This window comes from Xyrauchen texanus, chromosome 15 (genome assembly GCF_025860055.1).
Source record: "Xyrauchen texanus isolate HMW12.3.18 chromosome 15, RBS_HiC_50CHRs, whole genome shotgun sequence".
NCBI classification, from domain to species: domain Eukaryota; kingdom Metazoa; phylum Chordata; class Actinopteri; order Cypriniformes; family Catostomidae; genus Xyrauchen; species Xyrauchen texanus.
Window position 1 is genome coordinate 38,890,447 of NC_068290.1, and position 24,228 is coordinate 38,914,674.

General features: G+C 38.0%; 1 protein-coding gene and 1 pseudogene across 1 annotated transcript in view; both read left to right on the forward strand.

The window, feature by feature from the left end:
- Positions 1 to 5,298, forward strand: part of LOC127655605 (probable leucine--tRNA ligase, mitochondrial) — an 89,878-nt pseudogene extending 84,580 nt beyond the window's left edge.
- Positions 5,299 to 21,073: 15,775 nt separating this feature from the next.
- Positions 21,074 to 24,228, forward strand: part of LOC127655607 (LIM domain-containing protein 1-like) — a 69,039-nt gene continuing 65,884 nt past the window's right edge. Inside the window, exon 1 of the mRNA XM_052143494.1 lies at positions 21,074 to 22,732. Coding sequence (XP_051999454.1) covers positions 21,631 to 22,732 — 1,102 coding nt within the window. The 5' untranslated portion in view covers positions 21,074 to 21,630. The remainder of the gene's footprint in view (positions 22,733 to 24,228) is intronic.

Sequence of the window (24,228 nt, forward strand, 5' to 3'; positions counted from 1 at the left end):
AAATAGAATAGAACAGAATAATGTAGAATAGAACATATATGACCTGAACAATAGAATAGAACAGAATAGTGTATAATATAACATATCTGACCTGAACAATAGAATAGAATGGATCAGAATAGAACAGAACAGAATAATGTAGAATACAACATATATGACCTGAACAATAGAATAGAACAGAATAGTGTAGAATAGAACATATCTGACCTGAAGAATAGAGCAGAATGAATCAGAATAGAACAGAACAGAATAGTGTAGAATAGAACATATCTGACCTGAACAATAGAATAGAATGGATCAGAATAGAATAGAACAGAATAGTGTAGAATAGAACATATCTGACCTGAACAATAGAATAGAATGGATCAGAATAGAACAGAACAGAATAGTGTAGAATAGAACATATCTGACCTGAACAATAGAATAGAATGGATCAGAATAGAATAGAACAGAATAATGTAGAATACAACATATATGACCTGAACAATAGAATATAATTAATCAGAATAGAACAGAATAGTGTAGAATAGAACATATCTGACCTGAACAATAGAATAGAATGGATCAGAATAGAACAGAACAGAATAGAACATATCTGACCTGAACAATAGAATAGAACAGAATAGTGTAGAATTGAACATATCTGACCTGAACAATAGAATAGAATGGATCAGAATAGAACAGAACAGAATAGAACATATCTGACCTGAACAATAGAATAGAACAGAATAGTGTAGAATTGAACATATCTGACCTGAACAATAGAATAGTATGGATCAGAATAGAACAGAACAGAATAGTGTAGAATAGAACATATATGACCTGAACAATAGAATAGAACAGAATAGTGTAGAATTGAACATATCTGACCTGAACAATAGAATATAATGGATCAGAATAGAATAGAACAGAATAGTGTAGAATAGAACATATCTGACCTGAACAATAGAATAGAATGGATCAGAATAGAACAGAACAGAATAAAGTAGAATAGAACATATCTGACCTGAACAATAGAATAGAACAGAATAGTGTAGAATAGAACATATCTGACCTGAACAATAGAATAGAATGGATCAGAATAGAACAGAACAGAATACCGTAGAATACAACATATATGACCTGAAAAATAGAATAGAACAGAATAATGTAGAATAGAACATATATGACCTGAACAATAGAATAGAACAGAATAGTGTATAATAGAACATATCTGACCTGAACAATAGAATAGAATGGATCAGAATAGAACAGAACAGAATAATGTAGAATACAACATATATGACCTGAACAATAGAATAGAACAGAATAGTGTAGAATAGAACATATCTGACCTGAAGAATAGAGCAGAATGAATCAGAATAGAACAGAACAGAATAGTGTAGAATAGAACATATCTGACCTGAACAATAGAATAGAATGGATCAGAATAGAATAGAACAGAATAGTGTAGAATAAAACATATCTGACCTGAACAATAGAATAGTATGGATCAGAATAGAACAGAACAGAATAGTGTAGAATAGAACATATCTGACCTGAACAATAGAATAGAATGGATCAGAATAGAATAGAACAGAATAATGTAGAATACAACATATATGACCTGAACAATAGAATATAATTAATCAGAATAGAACAGAATAGTGTAGTGTAGAATACAACATATATGACCTGAACAATAGAATATAATTAATCAGAATAGAACAGAATAGAATAGTGTAGAATAGAACATATATGACCTGAACAATAGAATATAATGAATCAGAATACAACAGAATAATGTAGAATAGAATCTATCTGACCTGAACAATAGAATATAATGAATCAGAATAGAACAGAATAGTGTAGAATAGAACATATCTGACCTGAACAATAGAATAGAACAGAATAGTGTAGAATAGAATATATATGACCTGAACAATAGAATATAATGAATCAGAATAGAACAGAATAGTGTAGAATAGAACATATCTGACCTGAACAATAGAATAGAATGGATCAAAATACAACACAATAAAGTACAGTAGAACAGAATAGACTTAAACAGAACAATCTAATAGAATGGAACAAAATAGTACAGAATAACAGACCAGAACTAGTAGAATAGAACAGAACAGAACAGAAGAGAAACATATAATACAATAGATCAGAATAGAACTGATAAGAACAGAGTGCCAGCTATAGGCAGAGTATGCAATTACAGAGAGTCTGTGCATTGCCAGGAGTCTCCAAAAGACATGGTATATGAACTTGGTAGTTAGTCATAGGCGTCCTGCAGATTTTACAAAACATAGGATGGCAGGGGAAGGCTCATTCATATTCACAGTTTCAATGTGGGCTCCACCCTCTGAATGTGTGAAGAGATATGATCCGATGAGCAAGTCCACCCCAATCCAAGCAAGTACTCACGCAAACATCACATAATTTACAATTTTATTGTACATTTTATTATGCTGCTTAAATGTAAGCATGCTTCAGAGGATGCTAAACAAAAAGCAAATCAAGCCTGCATAAATAGAATTTCTTGCGATTCAGGTATTTGATCACCTATATTTGATTTGCAGATTTGAGATTTGCCAGTTACATTCGGGAGAGGAATGTCTCAGACACTTTCTGCTTCGTGTTTGTCAACGGGAATAACATGAAAGTTAAAATAATTCATATTCAAAGAAGCAAACATACTGTTGGAGAGCAGATGAGTCTTCTGCTAGGTATTTCTGAAACAAAGGCTGCATTGTAGCCCCGGAGCTGTCCTTGAATTTATTAGGTTCTTGTTCTTCTGTCTGTTTCTCACAATATACAAAGTATACAACTGTTATTTCTGTTTCTAATGTTATTCTAATCACATGGGTACTGTATGTGGGTTGTCTGTTAAGGGAGTCTCATGGAATGTTCTGTGGATTAGATTGTTGCAAAATGAAAATGTTATCTCTGTAAGCTTTGTTTACAGGTCCACAGTGATTAAGATGTTTCTTGTCTAAATACTAAACAAAGGTCTATATACACACTACTGTGCAAATGTTTCACTAAAGAATTTGTCTTAAGATGGTTATTTATTTCTTCAGCTTTAGTGTGTCAATGGGAAATATAAATGTTAGACTCCTAAACATTCCTTTTGCAATTAGAAAAGATTAGAATGGAAGAACATGGAGCCCTGCAACAGATGTCATGGCCCCACTTAACATCATGTCAGTCTGGGATTGCATAAAGAGACAGAAGTAATTGAGACAGCCTAAATAGATAGAATAACTGTGGTGAATTCTCCAAGAAGCTGGAAAAAACTGAATAGAATGGAACAAAACAGTACAGAATAACAGACCAGAATTAAACAATACAAAAGAATGGATCAGAATAGAATAGAACAGATTAGAGTAGAGTAGAATAGAATAGAACAGAATAGAGTAGGGTAGAATAGAATAGAACAGACCAAAACAGAACAATAGATTAGAATGTATCAGAATAGAACAGAACAGTACAGAATAACAGACCAGAATATAATAGAATGGATCAGAATAGAGGAGAATGGACCAGAACAGGAGAATAGAAAGGATCAGAATAGAACACAATAAAGTAAAGTAGAACAGAATAGACTAGAACAGAACAATTGAATAGAATAGAACAAAACAGAATAACAGTCTACATTTAAACAATAAAAAAGAATGGATCAGAATAGAATAGTATAGAGTAGAATAGAATAGACCAGAACGGTTGAAGAGAATGGATCAGTAAAGAACAGTACAAAATAGAACAGAACAGAATTAAGTAGAATAGACTACAAAAGGACAATAGAATATAATGGATCAGAATAGAACAGAACAGAATAAAAAATAATTGAATAGAGTAGAATATAATCAAACAGAACAATACTATAGAATGTATCAGAAGAATAGAAAAGAACTGAGTAGAATAGAAATATATCCCACATACAATAGAATAGAAAGATCAGAACAACTGAATAGAACAGAACAAATGAGAGTAGAATGGAACTGACCAGAACAAAACAATAGACTAAAATGGATCAGAATAGAACAGAACAGAGTAAATTAGACATAATAGAGTATAATAGAAAAGACCAGAACAAAAGAATAGAACAGAACAGTACAATATAACAGAGCGGAACAGTACAAAACAGAACACTAGAATAAAATGGAAAAGACAGGACTCAAATAGAATTTAACAGAACAGACCAGAACAATTAATAGAACAAAATTCCGAATATATGCTGCCTTATAAGAGCTGGTTTTGTCCAAAAGTATTCCTGTCTAAACATGCATGAAGATTTCAGATGTGTGGACATGTTCAGAATAGACTTTAGTGTACATGTCTTTAATTTTTTCCTTCATTTTTAAAGACACTAACCGGTGTCTCTAACACAGTCTTTATTTAAGCATTTGTGGTCAGAGTTCATATATTTCAAAGTCTCTATCTAGATATTTCCACTGCTTTGTAGTTCATCTTCCTGTAGGCCAGGGTTCAGTTCTGCTACCCAGAAAGCTTTGCTCCGCCCACTCTTTGACAGGCTCCAGCTAGGCACCAGCCTGGTGTGGTGGATAAGCACAGCTGCAGTATTTTGGGGAATCCCCTACTTTGTGGAGGTGGATGAACTACTTTGGGAGTCATAATGACAGGGTTGAGTTTCTCCCGTGGTTCAGTCCAACTGTCTGGATGCTTTGTATTTCATGAGCAGATAATGCCAGTTCTACACAAATCTACACACAGAACTAACTAAGGTATCCAGTCTTGTTGTTTGTCCATCCGTGATACACTATTCTGCAAGTACTTCAACATTTGATGGGTTGGCTTTAAAAACAAAACTACAGGTAATTTGAAGGAAAAAATTATGCATTGAAAGGGTGAACATAGACAGTTTTAACCAGATTCTTTCGCCAATATTCGGTTTGTCCTCTAAGCAACCATATAGCAACACCCTAATAACCACTCCAGAATCGTAGTCTGTGACCTGAGCCATATCTAGGGACTAGAATATCATAGAGACATAGAGGTGGGCTTTTTTGGGCTCTTTTTGACTCACCTAGCAACAACAGATCTACCTAACAACCGCATAGCAACACGCAAATCCACTCAAAACACCTTAACAACCACATAGCAATGCCCTGGCATCATAGAAGCAGGTTTCGCATGGGTAAAAGTCTAGTTTGTTTTTTAATCAGATCTTTTTTTGCTTTAATCAGATTCAGTTTGTTACCTTTCAGCTGTTCAATCCTCTCTGTGTTCTCTTCTCAGATCAATAATGAGGTGTGTGGGAGTGTATCTGTACCCTGTGAGGTGGCTTAGGACACACAGAGGGTTAAAGAGCTGGTAATGGAGAGTCCTCTGGGCGTTCACCTTCTTTCTGACCGCATTATTAGAAAAGCCATCCTTTCACCCAGAACTGCCCTCATCAACTTCCTGGTGGACTAATGACAGGGCAAGAATCAATGTGCCATACAGGCGTTTTGGTTTGAGAATGGACTGCATAAGAAAAGCCAGAGTCTCTGATAACCAAAAAGCCTGGAAAACAGGAAGGAAGACAGACAGATAGTGGAACAATTCATTTGAAAAGGGAACAAACATTTCATAATTTTTGGGAAGTTTCCATTTTACTCTTTATCTCTCCAAAAATGAGGAATTTGCTTTTTGCTACTAAGGAAAAGGCATTCATTGCAAAGAATATTTTCTTAATATTTTCCATCTAAAAAGTTAATTTATTTTGTTTTAAGGATGAGTTATGTAAGAAAATAATGTTTTCACAGAATGTACCTTGAATTAATGTTATTTTTCTTAATCTAAAAAAATGTATTTAGGTTTATTCTTAAAAATATATATTTTACCAATGTGGTAGAAAAAACATTAATAACCCCTTAAATTCTGCTGCACATTTTGGCTTTTGTTTGCAATTTTTCAGACCCAAATTTAAGAGCTTATCTTCTACACATACTGTACAGTGGAGAAATAGCAAAATATTGGTCTAATTTTACAGACCCCACCCCCAAAGACATATTTTAATTTAAATAATTCATAAATTATATTGTATATTTTTAAAATCTTATTGATGAACATGAATTTGTTTTATCCTGTCTTTGAAAGCCTGTGATTCAGGCTCTGTTTGCTCTGTGTGTGCTCTATTGTTTAAGGGGTTAAATAAATGTATCTTGTTTTAAGGATGTTTCAATATTTTGTTCTGGAAAACAAGACAAAATAAATATGATCAAATTAATATTGCAGAGTTTTGGGTGGTTTCAGGTGTATGGGATGTCAACATCATGCCACCTCTCACCCCTTGTCATGTCAGTCCAGGATTGTCTTTCAGTGTTAGTGTTGAGTACTGAGCTATTTCTGAACACCCAGTTTTAGCCTGACATTAAAACACCTCTAACAGACCTGCACTGCTGCCTGAAATGGAGATGTGGAGAGCATGCTGTGCTTGCAAACAACAGAAATTCTTGCCGGGTCTCATAACCAGCGTCTCACGCTGACCTCATCAAACCCTCATCTAGATGATTCACTCTATTCTAGGTCAATCACTATTTCAAATACTGTAGTTTGGTCAAGTAAGCTGTAGTCGTGGCTATAACACTCACACTTGTGTTAGGGTGTCTTTTCATTAGAGTTTACGCTGTGTTGGAGAGCACTAGGGATCCATTGATTTCAATGGGGATGGTGTGTTCCCAGGATGTAGTGGAAAAACACAAGGGCAAAAGTGACACTATATCATGCACCCAAAAGTTGAAAAATTTTTAATCCATTGACAAATTTCAGAAAGGCGGGTCCAGTAGTTTTTGGAAATACAATTCCTAAATATATTGAACTGAAACTGACCTTGATCTGTCCACACCTTCCAAAAAGATCCTTTGCATTCAGCTAAAGCTATTCCACCAGCACTGTTGAGCATGGTTAGCTTAATGTTCTGAGAAATCCAGGCCGATAATGGTTTGTAATCAAACTGTCCTCAAGTGGATATGCTAAAGGAACCGTTCAACCCAATGGTGGAGAATCATTTTAGTAGTTAAAGATCCAGTAAGTCAATCTTGCAATAAGACTACTACACAGTTTAAAAAAGAATGCTGTACCAATACAATTTTGGAATGTTGGACTATATAGCCTATACATAACACCATTCAACAACCAATCAACAATGATGTAAGGAAAAAATCCTGGCATCGCCCCTGCACCCTAGGAGTCTGTTTCGAAATCGAAGAGATGAAGGTAAAGTGATGAACCCAAGTCCAATTTATTTTATAAACGTGGAATCCAAAAACCCTGACTACAAATGTGATCAAAACAAAACATAAACGACTTGACTTGACTAGACTAGACTAGACTTGACTTGACTTGACTTGACTTGACTTGACTTGACTATTGACTATTGACTTGACATAACTTGACTTGACTTGAACATAGACTACGTTACACTAAACAATACCTGACACTAGACAATAGCAAACATGAGGGCTTAAATACACAGACATTGGGTAAAAAGACAACCAATGAAAAGACAGAGCTATAAACAAGATAACAAGACTAATGAACTAAAACCAATGATAAACTAGAACTGACAATAAAGTAATCAACCAATGAACCAATGAAAACAAGACACATGAACAGGGGAAACGCATGACAAGATCATATAAGGGAACATGATATCACATGACAAGGCAGGAATTTGTCTTGGTGCAGAAGCTTTTTAGAATAAAAATAAAAAGTGAATAGAAAATATAAGTATATATAGAAATGAACAATAAGAAAATATATATATATATATATATATATACTATATATATATATTCAGAATACATGCTGTAAAATGTCATTTGTAACGTATTCTGTTAGATTACTCAAGGTCATTAATGTATTCTAAATACTACAGATTACTTCTTCAGCACTGGTAGATTTTTCACTTGTTTTGACTATGAAAACTCTGCCAGTACAGAAAGACAAAATACACATTGTAGGGTATTACATATATAATTTAGAGATGTGGACGGGATCAGTTAAAATGCCCTCATTCTCACATCATAATATGTAGGATACTTTGCACGCATTCTACCATTCTATGTAGGGAATAAAGGAAATGCGACATTTAGGAGTAAACTTTAAACTGAATTTCATGCTCACACCATTATATGTAAGGATATTTAGTATGCAACATTTAGGAGGGAATTTAGGGTCTTGAAATATGTAGGCAATGGTCTAACTTAAACTGTCCTTATTGTAACTTATTAGGTAATGAAATGTATAACGGAATTAGTCGCGTTCGACAACCATTATAAATTAGATAAATTATAAATAACTAGATTATTTTTAGTCTTACTAGATTCTCCATCATTGAAAATTGTAATACAACGTCTAGTTGTATCAGCTCACAATTTCTACTGTACAGTACAGTGAAGATGAACTTTATGGAGTCTGATGACAATACCTTAAGAACCATTTAGAGTCTACAAGAGTCTACATCGATTTGCTATCGGATTACCCAAATTATTTAACTAATACACCAGCACTTTGAGTACAATATTGGAGATGTACTTATGTATCTTTGGTGTTTCCTTGCGTACTTTGTGTTGCTTAGTTCTTGGTCAAATGTTCGTTCCGTCGATGTTTTGATATTTGTATGATCTAATTTATTGTCTGTATGAACGATAATTTTGAAGCGAGGCTGTAGAGAGCGATGAGTTTTCTCGGGACATCAAGTCCCGAGCTCCCTTGGACCTCACATGGCATGGACCTGGTTCCGACGAGTTCCCGAGAAGACCACGAGGGAAGAGTCAGAGCGAAGTCTGAGCAGTCAGGAGAGGCCGGACAAGAGATGATGACAGAAGAGCAGAGAAGGAAGAGAGCCTGTGTTTCCTGTTTGGAAATATTTTAACTGGAATTGGCCACATCCCCAAATGTGTCCTGCGCCAATCAGGATGGACAAATTAACTTTATATCTTGCACATGGTACAAGAGATATGATATTCGTTGTCATCAGCTTTCTCTATGTAACCAAACAAATGCTTGAATACCAAATATGAAATTTTTTCATGGATATTATACATGTAGGTAACAAAACATGAAAATACCTGGTTACAAAATCATATTGGTTTTACATATCATTGTATTTTATCAAGTTAAGCCTTATAGTTACCATTCTTAGTAGAATTAGATGAATCATACAAAATAAAAAATTATATTTATCAATTTTAGGTGATTGCACATCACTACACACATTTTAAAGAGGTCCATCAGTCTATAATCATTAATTTGTCAGGTACAAACATTACCACAGTTCAAAATGATTTTCAGCATTATCTAGCAAGGCTAGATTAAGATGAAATGTCTTAGAGTTGTGCAAATCTGATGATCCGTAATCTTACACAGAACAGCTTGGTTTAACTGGTGGGGGTTCCGGCTGAAGGCCGGTAATTTATGATGTTGCAACATTCCAAAATGAAAGCCTGTGTGTAATGTTTCAAATCATGTTGCTGGAATTCTTCTGCATATGTAATCTTACAACATGTTGAAAAATACATTCTCTGAAAACCTAAAAATCTTATGCAGTGTTGTTTCTAAAATAATATAAATTGAATTGATCTAGTTTTAAGGAGTTTTAGATATTTGTACAGGAAAAAAATTAAAAAAACTATTATCAAGAATATGCTTTTTGCCCTAATATCAAATATCAAACTAGAAAAAAGGAAAATATGATCCAACGTGAATTTACTTGATAAAAAAAATCGGATTGAGCCTGGTAACATGTGCATGTAAAATGGCTAGAAATAGCATTTTAGCTTAGCGTAAAGCTAACAATTTACACAAGGTTTATTTCTATTTCTTCTGCTCCAAACTTACTTCAAACGTACTTCTCTGTCTGCTCGTATGAATGTAACACATCATAAGAAAGTGTTTCACCGCTGTTCAAATGCACTTTGGATCGCATCATTTATATGTACAAATGTTTTCATCTGAAAGGACTAAATATTAAATTAAACAAGTGACAAAAAAATGCAAAGTAATCTCTTCAGTAATCAAAATACTTTTTGAATGTAACTATTCTAATTACCAATTATTTAAATTGTATCCGTAGTGGAATACAGTTACTTATATTTTGTATTTTAAATACGTAATCCCGTTACATGTATTTTGTTATTCCCCAACCCTGTATATATACATCGTCTGGGCCCTGTGCTTTTCTTGCCTTTTGTTTCCAGAAGACGTGGTACACCTCCTCTTCACAGATCTAAGGTGCAGGTTAAGTAACAGTAGGGGGGTTGCAGAAGGTGTTGATGTTTGTGTGAAGGTCAGAGCGAGTGTGGGGTGTGAGACTGGGCCTTTCAAATTTACAGTAGAACACATTCATCGTCAACCAGCTGTTGGTTCCCTATAGTGTGGGGGTAAGGTCTCTTGAAGTTAGTAATATCTTTTAGGCCTCTCCATACTGATGCAGGGTCATTAGCTGAAAACATGTTTTCCAGCTTATCAGAATAGCTTCTTTTAGCCACTCTGATTTCCTTATTCAGTGTGTTCCAGACCTGATTGTACAGGATTTTATCCCCACTTCTGTAAGCATCCTCTTTGGCCTGACGAATTTGCCTGAGTTGTGCTGTAAACCATGGTTTGTCATTGCTGTATGTTAAATAAGTCCTAGTAGGAATGCACATATCCTCACAGAAACTGATATATGATGTCACAGTATCCATGAGCTCATCCAGATTGGTGTCTGCAGCTTCAAAAATAATCCAATCCAATCCAATAATCCAATCAGTGTAGTCAAAGCAGGCTTGTAGTTCCAGCTCTGCTTCATTGGTCCAACTTTTACAGTCTAATTTTTGCCTGTAAGTTGGAAGAAGATGAAACAGACAGTGATCAGAGAGTTCCAAAACTGCTCTAGGGATAATGCGATATACATCCTTTATTATTATCCAATATATTTCTGTCTCTGGGGGGCATGTAATGTGCTGTCTGTATTTTGGAAGTTCACAGGTGAGGTTAGCTTTATTAAAATCACAGAGAATAATAATAACTGAGTCCGAGTTTTGTTGTTCCATGTCTGTGATATGATCAGTCAGCTGTTGCAGTGCTGCGATCATGCACGCTTGTGACGGGATATAAACACTCACCAGAATAAACAAGGAAAACTCCTGTGGCAAATAGAACAGCTTAAAGTTGATGAAGAGTGCTTCCAAATTAGGACAGCACATCTTCTTTATTATTGTTACATCTATACACCAACTTTCATTGACGTAAATGCATGTTCAACCGACTCTCATTTTCCCCGTTAAATCCGCAATGCGATCCAATCTGAACAGTTGAAATCCCGGCAGATGTAACACGCTGTCCGGAAATGCTCCACAGAAACCTGGCTGAGTGAAGCCAAAGGCAGCAGAGTTTGAAAAGTCCTTGTTTGTCCAGGTGAGGAGATGTAGTTCATCCGTTTTGTTAGGATGAGAGTGGAGTTTCACTAGATAAATACTCGGCAGCGCTGTTCGAAAGCCGCAATGATGAAGCCTGACCAGCACGCCAGCTCGTTTCCCTCGCCTGCATCTCATAGCGCTTTTAAATAACACAAATGCACCTCCAACTAAAATGTCCAGCAAAATAATTGAACAGTCTAAACCCGGGAAAGGATTGTCTGGTAAGTGCTGCCGAATGTTCAGCAGTTTATCCCTGGTAAAACTGATTGGAAAAAAATTACTAAACACAGGACAAACAAACAAAAACAACAAAAGAATTGTAGAGTTCCACAGGGAGGCTGACATCCACGGTGCCATCTTGATCGTTAGTATGAGAGTGGGATTGTATGAAAATGTATGACTTTTAGTCAAATAAAGAAAACTAAATTAACTAATAATGTTATAACAATGTTATTAAGATTTTTCCTAACTTAAACTCCAAACCTAAACCTAACCATAAAGTACCCCTTACTCGAAGCCTAAACCATAACCTTTTAAAAGAAAAATAAGTTTTTGTATCACGGAACAAAGAAAACATTAGGGTTTGTAATGAGACAAGGGAAGTGTATAAGATGATTGACAAATTCACATTTTATGCATTTGGCTAAAGATTTGATCCAAAGTGACTTACAGTGCATCCAAGGTGTACATTGTATCAGTTTGTGTGTTCCCTGGGAATCGAATCTATATTGGTGTTGGCTAGGCTAGCTAAAATGTGATGCCTCTATTGTTTCTATTTGAAGTATTGTTTGAAATATAGGTCTCTATGGGGAAATTGATTTTGCCATCTGAAATTATTTTGAGTACCAATTATTACGAGTTGTTCTGAGACTATGTTGGTATTGCTCTTTTAAGTGCCATTCCTTTGAAACGTAAGAATTTGGAAAGAATGTAGCAAAGTGATATTGAACTGTAATGTGCTCAACAAACCTGGAACCAACACTTTGGAATGTTTGTCAACAAATCAGAATTAAACATTCAACAAAGCCATTGTATATAAGGAAAAATTGGCATTGTTACCGGGGACTTTAACAAAGGCAATTTTAAAACAATCGCACCAAAATACCACCAACACATCAACTTCAACACACGAGGGGACCGTGTTTTGGACCACTACTATTCTCCTTTCCGGGATGGCTACAAATCCCTCCGCCGCCCACCATTTGGCAAATCAGACCACTCTTCCGTTTTGCTTCTGCCCGCTTACAGGTACAAACTGAAACAGGAAGCACCCACCCTCAGAACGATCCAGTGCTGGTCGGACCAATCAGACTCTATGCTACAAGACTGTTCTGATGACTGTTTCCTTTCGATGGGTGAACATCCGTAAAGCCGCAGGTCCAGACTGGATTCTGGGCCGCTTCATCAGAGCATGCGCGAAGCAACTGGCTGGTGTTTTTACGGACATTTTCAACCTGTCCCTCTCCTTGTCAGTAGTCCCCACATGCTTCAAAACATCCACCATTGTGCCTGTACAAAAGCAATCAAAAATCACATGTTTAAATGACTGGCGTCCTGTTGCTCTGACCCCTATCATCAGCAAATGCTTTGAGAGACTAATCAGAGATCACATCTGCTCTGTGCTGCCCACCTCACTGGACCCATTGCAGTTTGCCTACCGCAACAACCGCTCCACTGATGATGCCATTGCATCTACAATACACACTGTTCCCCATCTGTCCCTCACTACGACATTGTGTCGAAGAAGCGACAATAAGGGTCTCTCTTGAGAGCCTTTTACATCTCTGATCTATGAGAAAAGGCCAATGAGAAATTGGCAGACAGAATTTGCATGTCCCGCCCCCAGACATACGGGTTTAAAGGGAGGGAAATGCGTCTGTTTCATTCAGAAATTTTCTTTGGAGCCAACTGGTTGTGTATGCAACGAGCTGCGAGTCACACTCTGTTCCTCCCATCTCTGAGTGCGATTGCTGTTGAATCTTCGGCGCATATCAGCGGCTTTCTCCCTTCTCTGCACGGTGCTTCGACAGCATAGTAAAAGAGTTACTTCTCTAAAAGAGTTATTTTCTCTAAAAGAGCAATATACACAGCTGGCGTTGAATGTCCTTTTCAGGACACGTCTTTATAAAGATGCCCTTCCGCCCCTGTGTAGTTCCTGGATGCAGTAGAGTGCTCTCCGCTCCTGACGGCCACAGGCGCTGTCTCATGTGTCTGGGCAGCGATCACACAGAGGCAGCGTTTGTGGATGGCTCATGTTCTCACTGCGAGAACATGACCATGGCAACGTTGCGGTCGCGGCTTTCCTTCCCATGGGATTGAGGACGACCCAGCTGGCGATGGAGAAGATTTGGAGATGGCAGCGGGCTCGGTTTCGCCAGGTACGTCCCTGCAAACCACCCGCCCCCCGACACGCTCGTTGACTTCCGTCTGGGCTTGAGGCAACAGCCAACCTGCCTATCTTCTTGACCCCCCCGAGCCGGATGAACACGCCGCTGCATCGGAGAGAGTACTCCGGTGTCTGACGCGGATGACTCGACTGGGCTGCCGCCTTCGAGCCAGCACGCCCAGTCTGAGGCTGATGCCCAGATGTCCGAATGCATGCTCGGGCCGCCGTCAGCGTGGGGCTGGACTGGAACCGGAACTCACATAGTCTGTCCACACTGAGGCCGTTGTGAAGAAGGCTCATCAGCGCCTCTTTGTCCTGAGATGGCTGAGGAAGTTTGGAATGAACCACCACATCCTCACACGGTTCTACACCAGCACTGTAGCGAGCATCCTCAGTGGCTGCATCACGGCCTGGTACGGCAATAACACCGCCCACAACCGCAAAGCCCTGCAAAGGGTGGTGCGAACTGCCAGACACATCATCGGAGGTGAGCTTCCCTCCCTCCAGGACATATATAACAGGCGGTGTGGGAAAAAAGCTTGGAGGATCATCAGAAACTCCAGCCACCCGAGTCATGGGCTGCTCTCACTGTTACCATCAGGCAGGCGGTATTTCAGGCAGATTCTTCCCCCAAGCAATCAGACTTTTGAACACTTGATCTCTCATGATCAATATACATCAGCACTGCACTTTATTAATCTTATTATCTCACACTGGACTGTCATAATTATATTCTCCACAATACATCTACTGTATATATATATTTTTATATACTCTTTATTTATTTATTTTATTGTATGTGTATTCTATATTTTGTGTGTTGTTTACTGTACATTGTATATTATTATTGTGTTGTGTATGTGTACATTTGATATGTAAATTGCGTTGTGTAAATATATTTATAGTAATTGGTATATGTCTCGTCACTGTCATGACTGCTATGTTGCTTGGAATTGCACACAAGACTTTCACCTACTGTTGCACTTGTGTATATGGTCATGTGACAATAAAATGATTTGGTATAACTGATGTTAACAAATATATATCTGTGTCTTTTACAGTTCTTTTGAGGTCCTATTAGAAAGCCTTAGAGATGCCCTTTGGAAATGAAAGTGGAGAGACTTGAGTCATCACATTTTAACACTGGAGTAATCTGGCCTCATTTTCTCTGTCTCGACAGCCCAACCCAATGACACTACCTACACTGCCTCCACGCTTGAGTTAGCGCCTCGTTAAATGGTGATGGACTGTTTCTTGTTATATGTTAAGTGCTTGACCTTCTCCAAAAGCATCAGAGAATGTTTCTTTGTACTTGTGGCACAAACTGTTGAAAACTGACACAAAGGTAGCCTTTCAATGTCAGGCCTTTAGGGTACTGAATCTTGAGACACTAGCTGACATGTATTTTTCAGGAATGTTCTTTACCATGTTACTCAGTGACCACACATAATTCAGTCGGAAATTGATCGCCCCCGCTGTCCCTTATGGCAGCCTTATGTAAGTGACTCACTTATGCAGCACCGTTGAATAATTTCCCAGATGTCCCTTTCTCAGCCTTAAATGTGCTGACTTTAAAATAAGAATGTGCTGGATATTTTACGAGTATTCATTTCCTGTATATTGTGTCCACATATATTGTTTTATTCACATTTGAGCCCTGTCATTCAAACACCTTTGCACCTGCTATAGCAACACCCTGACAATCACCCACAATATCATCATGGTGGCAAGTTTTGCACAGGCAAGCACTGCTCATTCTTCGGAAATTGTAAAATCTAGTCTTTATTTTATTTTATGCTTATACTGAGTGAAGTCACTCCCTTCAAAGACCACTGTTTAGTTCATTTACAGTGGGTACGGAAAGTATTCAGACCCCCTTAAATTTTTCACTCTTTGTTATATTGCAGCCATTTGCTAAAATCATTTAAGTTAATTTTTTTTCCTCATTATTGTACACACAGCACCCCATATTGACAGAAAAACACAGAATTGTTGACATTTTTGCACATTTATTAAAAAAAGAAAAACTGAAATATCACATGGTCCTAAGTATTCAGACCCTTTGTTCAGTATTTAGTAGAAGCACCCTTTTGATCTAATACAGCCATGAGTCTTTTTGGGAAAGATGCAACAAGTTTTTCACATCTGGATTTGGGTATCCTCTGCCATTCCTCCTTGCAGATCCTCTCCAATTCTGTCAGGTTGGATGGTAAACGTTGGTGGACAGCCATTTTCAGGTCTCTCCAGATATGCTCAGTTGAGTTTAAGTCAGGGCTCTGGCTGGGCCATTCAAGAACAGTCACGGAGTTGTTGTGAAGCCACTCCTTCGTTATTTTAGCGGTGTGCTTAGGGTCATTGTCTTGTTGGAAGGTGAACGTTCGGCCCAGTCTGAGGTCCAGAGCACTCTGGAGAAGGTTTTCGTACAGGATATCCCTGTACTTGGCCACATTCATCTTTCCCTCGATTGCAACCAGTCGTCCTGTCCCTGCAGCTGAAAAACACCCCCACAGCATGATGCTGCCACCACCATGCTTCACTGTTGAGACTGTATTGGACAGGTGATGAGCAGTGCCTGGTTTTCTCCACACATACCGCTTAGAATTAAGGCTAAAAAGGTCTCATCAGACCAGAGAATCTTATTTATCACCATCTTGGAGTCCTTCAGGTGTTTTTTAGCAAACTCCATGCGGGCTTTCGTGTGTCTTGCACTGAGGAGAGGCTTCCGTCGGGCCACTCTGCCATAAAGCCCTGAACTGGTGGCTGCAGTGATGGTTGACTTACTACAACTTTCTCCCATCTCCCGAATGCATCTCTGGAGCTCAGCCACAGTGATCTTTGGGTTCTTCTTTACCTCTCTCACCAAGGCTCTTCTCCCCCGATAGCTCAGTTTGGCCGGACGGCCAGCTCTAGGAAGGGTTCTGGTCATCCCAAACGTCCAGAGGTTCAGGTCAGGCGAGTTTGCTGGCCAATCAAGCACAGTAATACCATGGTCATTGAACCAGGTTTTGGTACTTTTGGCAGTGTGGGCAGGTGCCAAGTCCTGCTGGAAAATGAAGTCAGCATCTCCATAAAGCTTGTCTGCTGAAGGTAGACGGCTGCGTTGACTCTGGACTTAATAAAGCACAGTGGACCAACACCAGCCGATGACATGGCTCCCCAAACCAACACAGACTGTGGAAACTTCACTCTGGACTTTCTTTAGCCCAGGTAAGACGTTTGACATTTGAAGCCCATGTCCAGGACCCGTCTGTGTGTGGTGGCTCTTGATGCAGTAACTCCAGCCTCAGTCCACTCCTTGTGAAGCTCCCCCACACATTTGAATGGCCTTTTCCTGACAATCCTCTCCAGGCTACGGTCATCCCTGCTGCTTGTGCACCTTTTTCTTCCACACTTTTCCCTTCCACTTAACTTTCTATTAATGTGCTTTGATACAGCACTTTGAGAACATCCAACTTCTTTTGCAATTACCTTTTGAGGCTTTCCCTCCTTGTGGAGGGTGTCAATGATGGTTTTCTGCACAACTGTCAGGTCAGCAGTCTTCCCCATGATTGTGAATTCAACTGAACCAGACTGAGAGACCATTTAAAGGCTCAGGAACCCTTTGCAGGTGTTTAGCTGATTAGAGTGTGACACTTTGAGCCTACAATACTGAACCTTTTCACAATATTCTAATTTTCTGAGATTCTGAATTTGGGGTTTTCATAAGCTGTAAGCCATAATCATCAAAATTATATCAAATAAAGGCTTGAAATATCTTACTTTGCTTGTAATGAGTCTAGATAATATATTAGTTTCACCTTTTAAGTTGAATTACTGAAATTAATGAACTTTTGCACGATATTCTAATTTTTCGAGTTTCACCTGTATATGAGTGTCACAGCAAAGGGTCTGAATACTTAGGACCATGTGATATTTCAGTTTTTCTTTTTTAATAAATGTGCAAAAATGTCAACAATTCTGTGTTTTTCTGTCAATATGGGGTGCTGTGTGTACAATAATGAGGAAAAAATGAATTTAAATGATTTTATCAAATGGCTGCAATATAACAAAGAGTGAAAAAGCTAAGGGGGTCTGAATACTTTCCGTACCCACTGTATGACTTATCTTGAGGTCTAAAACAATAAAACATCTGATTAGGGCATTTCACCTTGGATTAGTCATGTCATGTGATATGTCAAGATCAGTTTGCAGAGCATAAAGAATCTGATTTGAGATCAGCACTTCTGTTATCAGTAAAGACTGTTTGGTTCTGTCTCTCTCAGACAAAAATTTGACTCGCAGTTCATTCTGTGAAGCCTTAGCAGCCATTAAAGCTTTATTATATCAGACATAATGGTAATGGTGTTTCTAAACTGAACTGGAAAGATATATTCATATCAATAATGGTTGAGTGCAGGGCCATAACCACCATAGACATTGAGACATGTCCGCCACAATATTCATAAAATTGCTTTACTGATATGGGTTTATTCCATGGTTGATTATTCAATTATTGCATTGAATTTTATGTTTTTCAAACAGTATGTGTCTGGGAGTTTAATCTGTAGCCTATTTCTGCATATAGGTGCATTTCAGAACAAAACAAAAAAAAAAAACGTTTTTGCAATGATTGCAAGGCATAGAGGCACCATATAAAGTGGGGTGCAATTGGACTGTTTCTTAAAGGTGCATTCAGTAGCTTTTGACTTTGTGTCATCTTGGGCTTACACTGACACCTAGCGGCGTGGATGCAGCATCATTTAAAATCAATCGTTTTCAGTTACTGATGCCATTGTAGAAATTTAGTATTCACAGTCAGTCATGATTATTTTAATCAATGAGTCAAAGTGTCAAATAACAGGATGGTTACTGAGATTAAGAGAGTAGTATTCGGCCAAATAGTATTGATCATAATGCTGGTTTCAACATGGCATAATGCTGGTTTTAACATCGCTACCCCATGTGTGGACCCTCTCCATGTAGAATAAATCAGCTTTTATAAGGTTACTGATATGACTTCATTTTAATGTGAGTGCTCATGATTTCCTACATATATTGCAAAATTACAATTAATGTTTTTAGGACTTTTTTAATGACTAAAAAATGACTGAGTGCACCTTTAAATTTGTTTCTGTTTGGCGACTTTCATACTATTTTAAAAGTTTAAATGCTAATTGTTAGCTTTAAATCTATAAAACGGCCAGAGATTTATGATATATTTTCTTTTTTTCTCCATGATTGGGTTTTTAGGAAGACATAATAACAGATTTTTATAACAGATTTTTAAGCATATTTTGTTTTGGGGTGAATTTAGTATGACTTTAGCAATCTGTGACATTCAATACACAATTTATCAACCACCAAAACGGATGTTGTGATACAGATCATATTAAAACCATATTTACCATATTAAAAAAAATTTGATTGATTGCTGTAAACAAATGTTTCAATTCTGCTAGGCTGATTATCTGAGTGTTCAACTGTCCTGCGGTTTGACATGAGATGAGCTGTGTCCCAAATGACGCACTACACTATGCACTTACAATATACACTATGCACTCAGCCGTGTATACATTTTCAAAGTGTAGTATCGTCCAAACTTTTTACCACACAGAAGCGTTTAACATCAAATGGAAGTCCATTTCAAACGCACGTGTTGCCGCTAGCTTTAGCATGTTATCCAACCTTAGTTAAAAACTTTTATCTCAAACAACATACTGTAAATAGTGTATTCACACAGCTTGGGTGATAGTAAAGATATCACAGTGTGATAGTAAAGCATTTAACTCACATTTGTAAGCTGCTGTCTTCACTTAAGTTTTACTAGTTGCTATCTCCATTATTTACAATGGTTTTGTCAGTCCAGCAACGCAGCCAGGTAATTCCATCCCTTCCACAATCTACAGCAAGCTGCGTGTGCTGAGTGCATGAATTGTCAAACATTCCACACTGAAGAAGAAGTGCATCATCTGGGTACTAGTCGTACAATTTTTTTATTTTTTTGCATTTTCAGTATAAACATACTACTTGCACTACTTGCACAAAATGATGTAGAATAGTGTGTGGTTTGGGAAGCACCTATGCTAAATTCCATCTAAAGCAACTATGTGCACCATTTTATGAATTATATTATAATAATTTAGCATAAAGTTTATACTTTTAAAAACGTTATTTGTCACACTGCAGGACCCTTAAAATGGGCAAGTGAAATAAAAAAGTTTATTAAAATTGGTGGAAAAACTTGAAAAGTCACAGCATCTTCACACACTTTTCTTTATACAAATATTTTAACGTAAAATCTTTGTTGGAAAAAAAAAACATGTCTGTTTGACTTCCCTCATACATCCATTAAAATCACCATGAATATGTGCCTTAAGGGGTCTAGGTCAATGTATTCCATGCATGAGGAGTTTGCTTTTAAGGGAAAGCATTCTGCACTTCTTCGCTCTGCAGATAATGTTGCTGTAAGGAATGTTTGGCTTGTGGAGTAGAGCTGATAACATGAGCTGGGATACTATCACCTCACTCTACTCCTCAAACCATCATACACTGCTTTGGCTTGTTTGTGTATTTCACAGGCTGATGAAGACACAGAGACTACTGACATGATGTCTACAGATGTAAAGCTGATCAATATGGCACTGTGGCTATATGCCTGTCTCCATTTTAAATACAAAATGACTGTATGCAATGTGCACTGTATGTTAAACACGTAGTGAGGCCTATGAATATAATGCATCATTGAAATGGCTAACCCTGATAGCACATGTACATCAACCAGATGTCATTTGTGTGTGTGTTTACATCTGGAAGAAATATTTGCTTAACTAATATATATAATCTTACACTTTTCCCAGATAGTGGAATCTACTGTCAATATGTACTGTGTAATGTACTAAAATTATTGCAGAATTCTTGTTTCTTAATTTGCAATAAATGTTATATTTGTTTCTGTTCAATAAGGACAAAATAGGCTATAACATAGGACAGAAGATTGCTTGTACTTAATTTTTAAAAACAGAACAAGTTAGCTATTTAAGTCAGTCACAACCTCAAATTAAACTCTAGATGTCAAATTCCATATAATACACAAGTGTTGGATTATTTCCATATGTGTTGTGGGGAGCAAATTACAACAAAACCACACGACAGAAAAGTTAAACATTTCTTTCAAGTTAAAAATTATCTTAACCGTACTCCAACCTCAAAGAGACTGACGCGCGCTCACATGCTACACAGCACAGCTGGTGGTCGCGCGCTCTTGCCCGACGTGTCTCGCGCTTCTCTTTTTTCAAGTTGAGAGAGTCAGCAGCGAGGCGGGAGTTGTGACTCGTGTGCTCTCTCGGCGCGGAAAAGAGTTCGTTAAAAGGAATCCTTTAAACTCGCTTGAAGAGAAGAGTTCGTTAGATTTCAGATGTCGTTGAAATCGGTCGAGTTTCATTCGAGTTATACTGAGAGAAAGTTTTGCTCGAGTCCTTTTCTTTTTAGTTCGTTAATAGTTTCTGATTTCGGTCGCTCTGCCCATCTTCAGTGCTTTAGTCATTGGCTGACAGAATGTCTCCTGCCTTTTCGTCAAAATAACTTTTCCCGCTCACGTTTGAAGTATTTTTGCGGGTTTTCTTGAATTAAATCTGTGTGTGGTGTTTACTTTGTGGAAACCTGAACTTTTTGGGGGTTTTGTCATTTTGAGTGACTTTATTTGTGGCTCTTCACTGGCGAACAGTTTTAAACAGCTGTTTTCCGTCAGTTTGCGTCTTGAATCAATGGTTTGCCGAAGTTTACTGCTGGAAACCCTCTGCTGACAGACGGCGTTTTAAAACATTACTTTCTGCCTGTTTTAGTGCCGTTTAACGGGTTCCTGTTGCAAAAATGGAAAAATACGACGATTTGGGACTTGAGGCGAGTAAATTCATCGAGGACCTGAACATGTATGAAGCGTCGAAGGACGGCTTATTTCGCGTCAAGAGAGATGCGGGAAATAACCCGGATTTTGAAGAAACTAGGAAAGTTTTTGCCTCCAAAATGACTAAAATACATATGCAGAAGCAGCAAGAGGAGATGGCAAGGAGCAGTTTGGCAGCAAGAATTAATGGAAGCCACGAGAAAGTGTCAGATAACACATTATACACCAAAGACAGACCTCCCATCAACAGTTTTAGGCTGGGGGGTGAAGCAGCAGCCAAACCACCCATCATGTCTGGACCAATGACTGGCACTGCCAGTCTGAATCCATACATATCTCACGAAGGACAAAAACATCACCCAGCTAGCCAAAATGATGGATCCAACAGGGGATATGGAAACTGTTATGACAGTAAGGAGATTGGGAATGCTTATAACCCAATACCAGTGCCAGCACGGGCAGCACCCTCTAGCAGCCCCCCTGGCACATGGGCATCAAGGAGTGGTTACCCTTCTCAAACACCACCACCCCCACTCTCTAACAGCTTTTCCTCCACTGGTTCACCTGGAGTCACTCCTCCAGTGTGCCAGGGCCTTCCTCAAACCTTTGCCCCATCAGGGAAGTCTCTCTTACAGTCACCCACAGGAACCTACGTGGCTCCAGTGGAACCATTTCGCCAACCTCAGCAGATCAGTCCTTCCCAGTGGTCTGCCAGTGTACAGACATGTCAGAACGGGGTACCTCATAACATTGGCACCTCACCTGGCCAGGTGACCCCACCTCCACTGTCCCATGGAGGAAAGCAAAGTGAGTTGCCCCAACCCGAGAGCATCGCTCCAACCATAGGACAAAGCCAGGGCAGCTCAGCCATGCTTGCTCCCACACCGGTGGCTCCTGTGGAGTCTGCCCATGATGAATGCTCGAGCCCTTCTCGGGCACTCAAACTGCCATGCCAGACCCTCCATATACAGACAGATCAGGGGCCATCTGTGGCTGAAATAAAATTAGAAGCTCTAACTGAACGCCTGGAGAAAGAGATGGACGCCCAGCCAAAGGCTGAGTACTTCGGTAAGCACGACTTGATAACTGTCAGTGTGTTTTTCAATGTATCTTGTTTAACATCTGCAATTGTATTTGAAAAACAGGCTGTGTGTTTCCATTTGACCTTCACTCTGTTTGTGTGCTCCTGGTTCTTGCCACAATGAGCTATAAAGCCATTTGAGTGCAAGTGTGTAAAAGAGCAATATATCAGATGTCTTCCCAGACCTTTTGTTTTCCAGAAGCTATTCCTGGACCTGCTTTATTTCTCATCTGTTGTTATTTTATTTGATTTCATCACTTTGGGAAGACTGTTACCACTTTTTTTATTGGGTTGGACTCAAAATCTGGGGAAGTTGTATTTTCCTTGAATTTTAGTGAAAGCATAATTTCTGGAAAGTTGCCAGTCACTTTATACCTGTATTCATTCACATTTGTCTGTACATCAGACTTACAATTTTTTTTTTAGCTCTAACAGACTATATCACTTAAGTACACACAAGGTATTTTATGATCTTTTATTCTCAGTTTGATGAGTATAGTTTCAGTTTACTTTAGTTAAGTGTATTCACTTAAATGAAAAGCTTTTTGTTTAAAGGAATATTTGGGGTTCAATACAAGTTAAGCTTGTGAAATATTTGTGGTATAATGTCGATTACCAAAATAATTAAATATCCTTCCTTTAAAAAAAAAAGCAAAAATCTGTGTTCCAGTGAGGCACTTACAATGGAAGTCAATGGGGCCAATCTGCAAACATTAAAATACACAAATTATAGCCACAAGACAAACATTATGCATGTTAACATGATTTTAGTGTAAAAAAAAAATGTGATTTCTAACCTTTTCTGTGTAAAGTTATAGCCAACTTCATTGTCATGATGATGTAATGCCATCAAACCAGGTTAATTAGTATTTAATTAGATCAGGGGTGCAGGAATAATCTGAAAACTGGGAGGTACACATTCTAAATCTCATCTGCCTCTCTTCACAACAAGAATATGTTTATGTTTTTAATAATATGTTATATTATTTAAAAGAAAGTATATCAACTGTAAGAAACAAACATCTGTGTTTATGATAGAACTTAAATAATTAAAACTATGTAGAATGTAGAAACCATGTATGGATGAAAATGTTCATATTAAACAAAATAATTATCATATAATTTAATGACTGTCAAACATTGGTCCAGTTAGCCAGAACCAAAGAATCAAATCCCACACAAAAAAAATAATTTAAAAAAGACTTAATGTCCGTGTCAAATATGATCTTACCTTAAAGATTTCAGCAGCTTGTGTCACTTCTCTGTCTACACCAGACATGGGTAACTGGTTTAATCTGGCCCACGGCTCATTTGTCCTAAAAGTGTTTTTATTTCCATTGGATATTTCAGTTATCTTGCATTGGGACCTAATGCTCATCCAAAAATATTTAACATTCTCAGGATTGCCAGTTATGAGATGCAAGCCCCCAGTTAGAGATTTATATTTGCGCACATTGGAAATATTCCGCCAAATGTTACACTT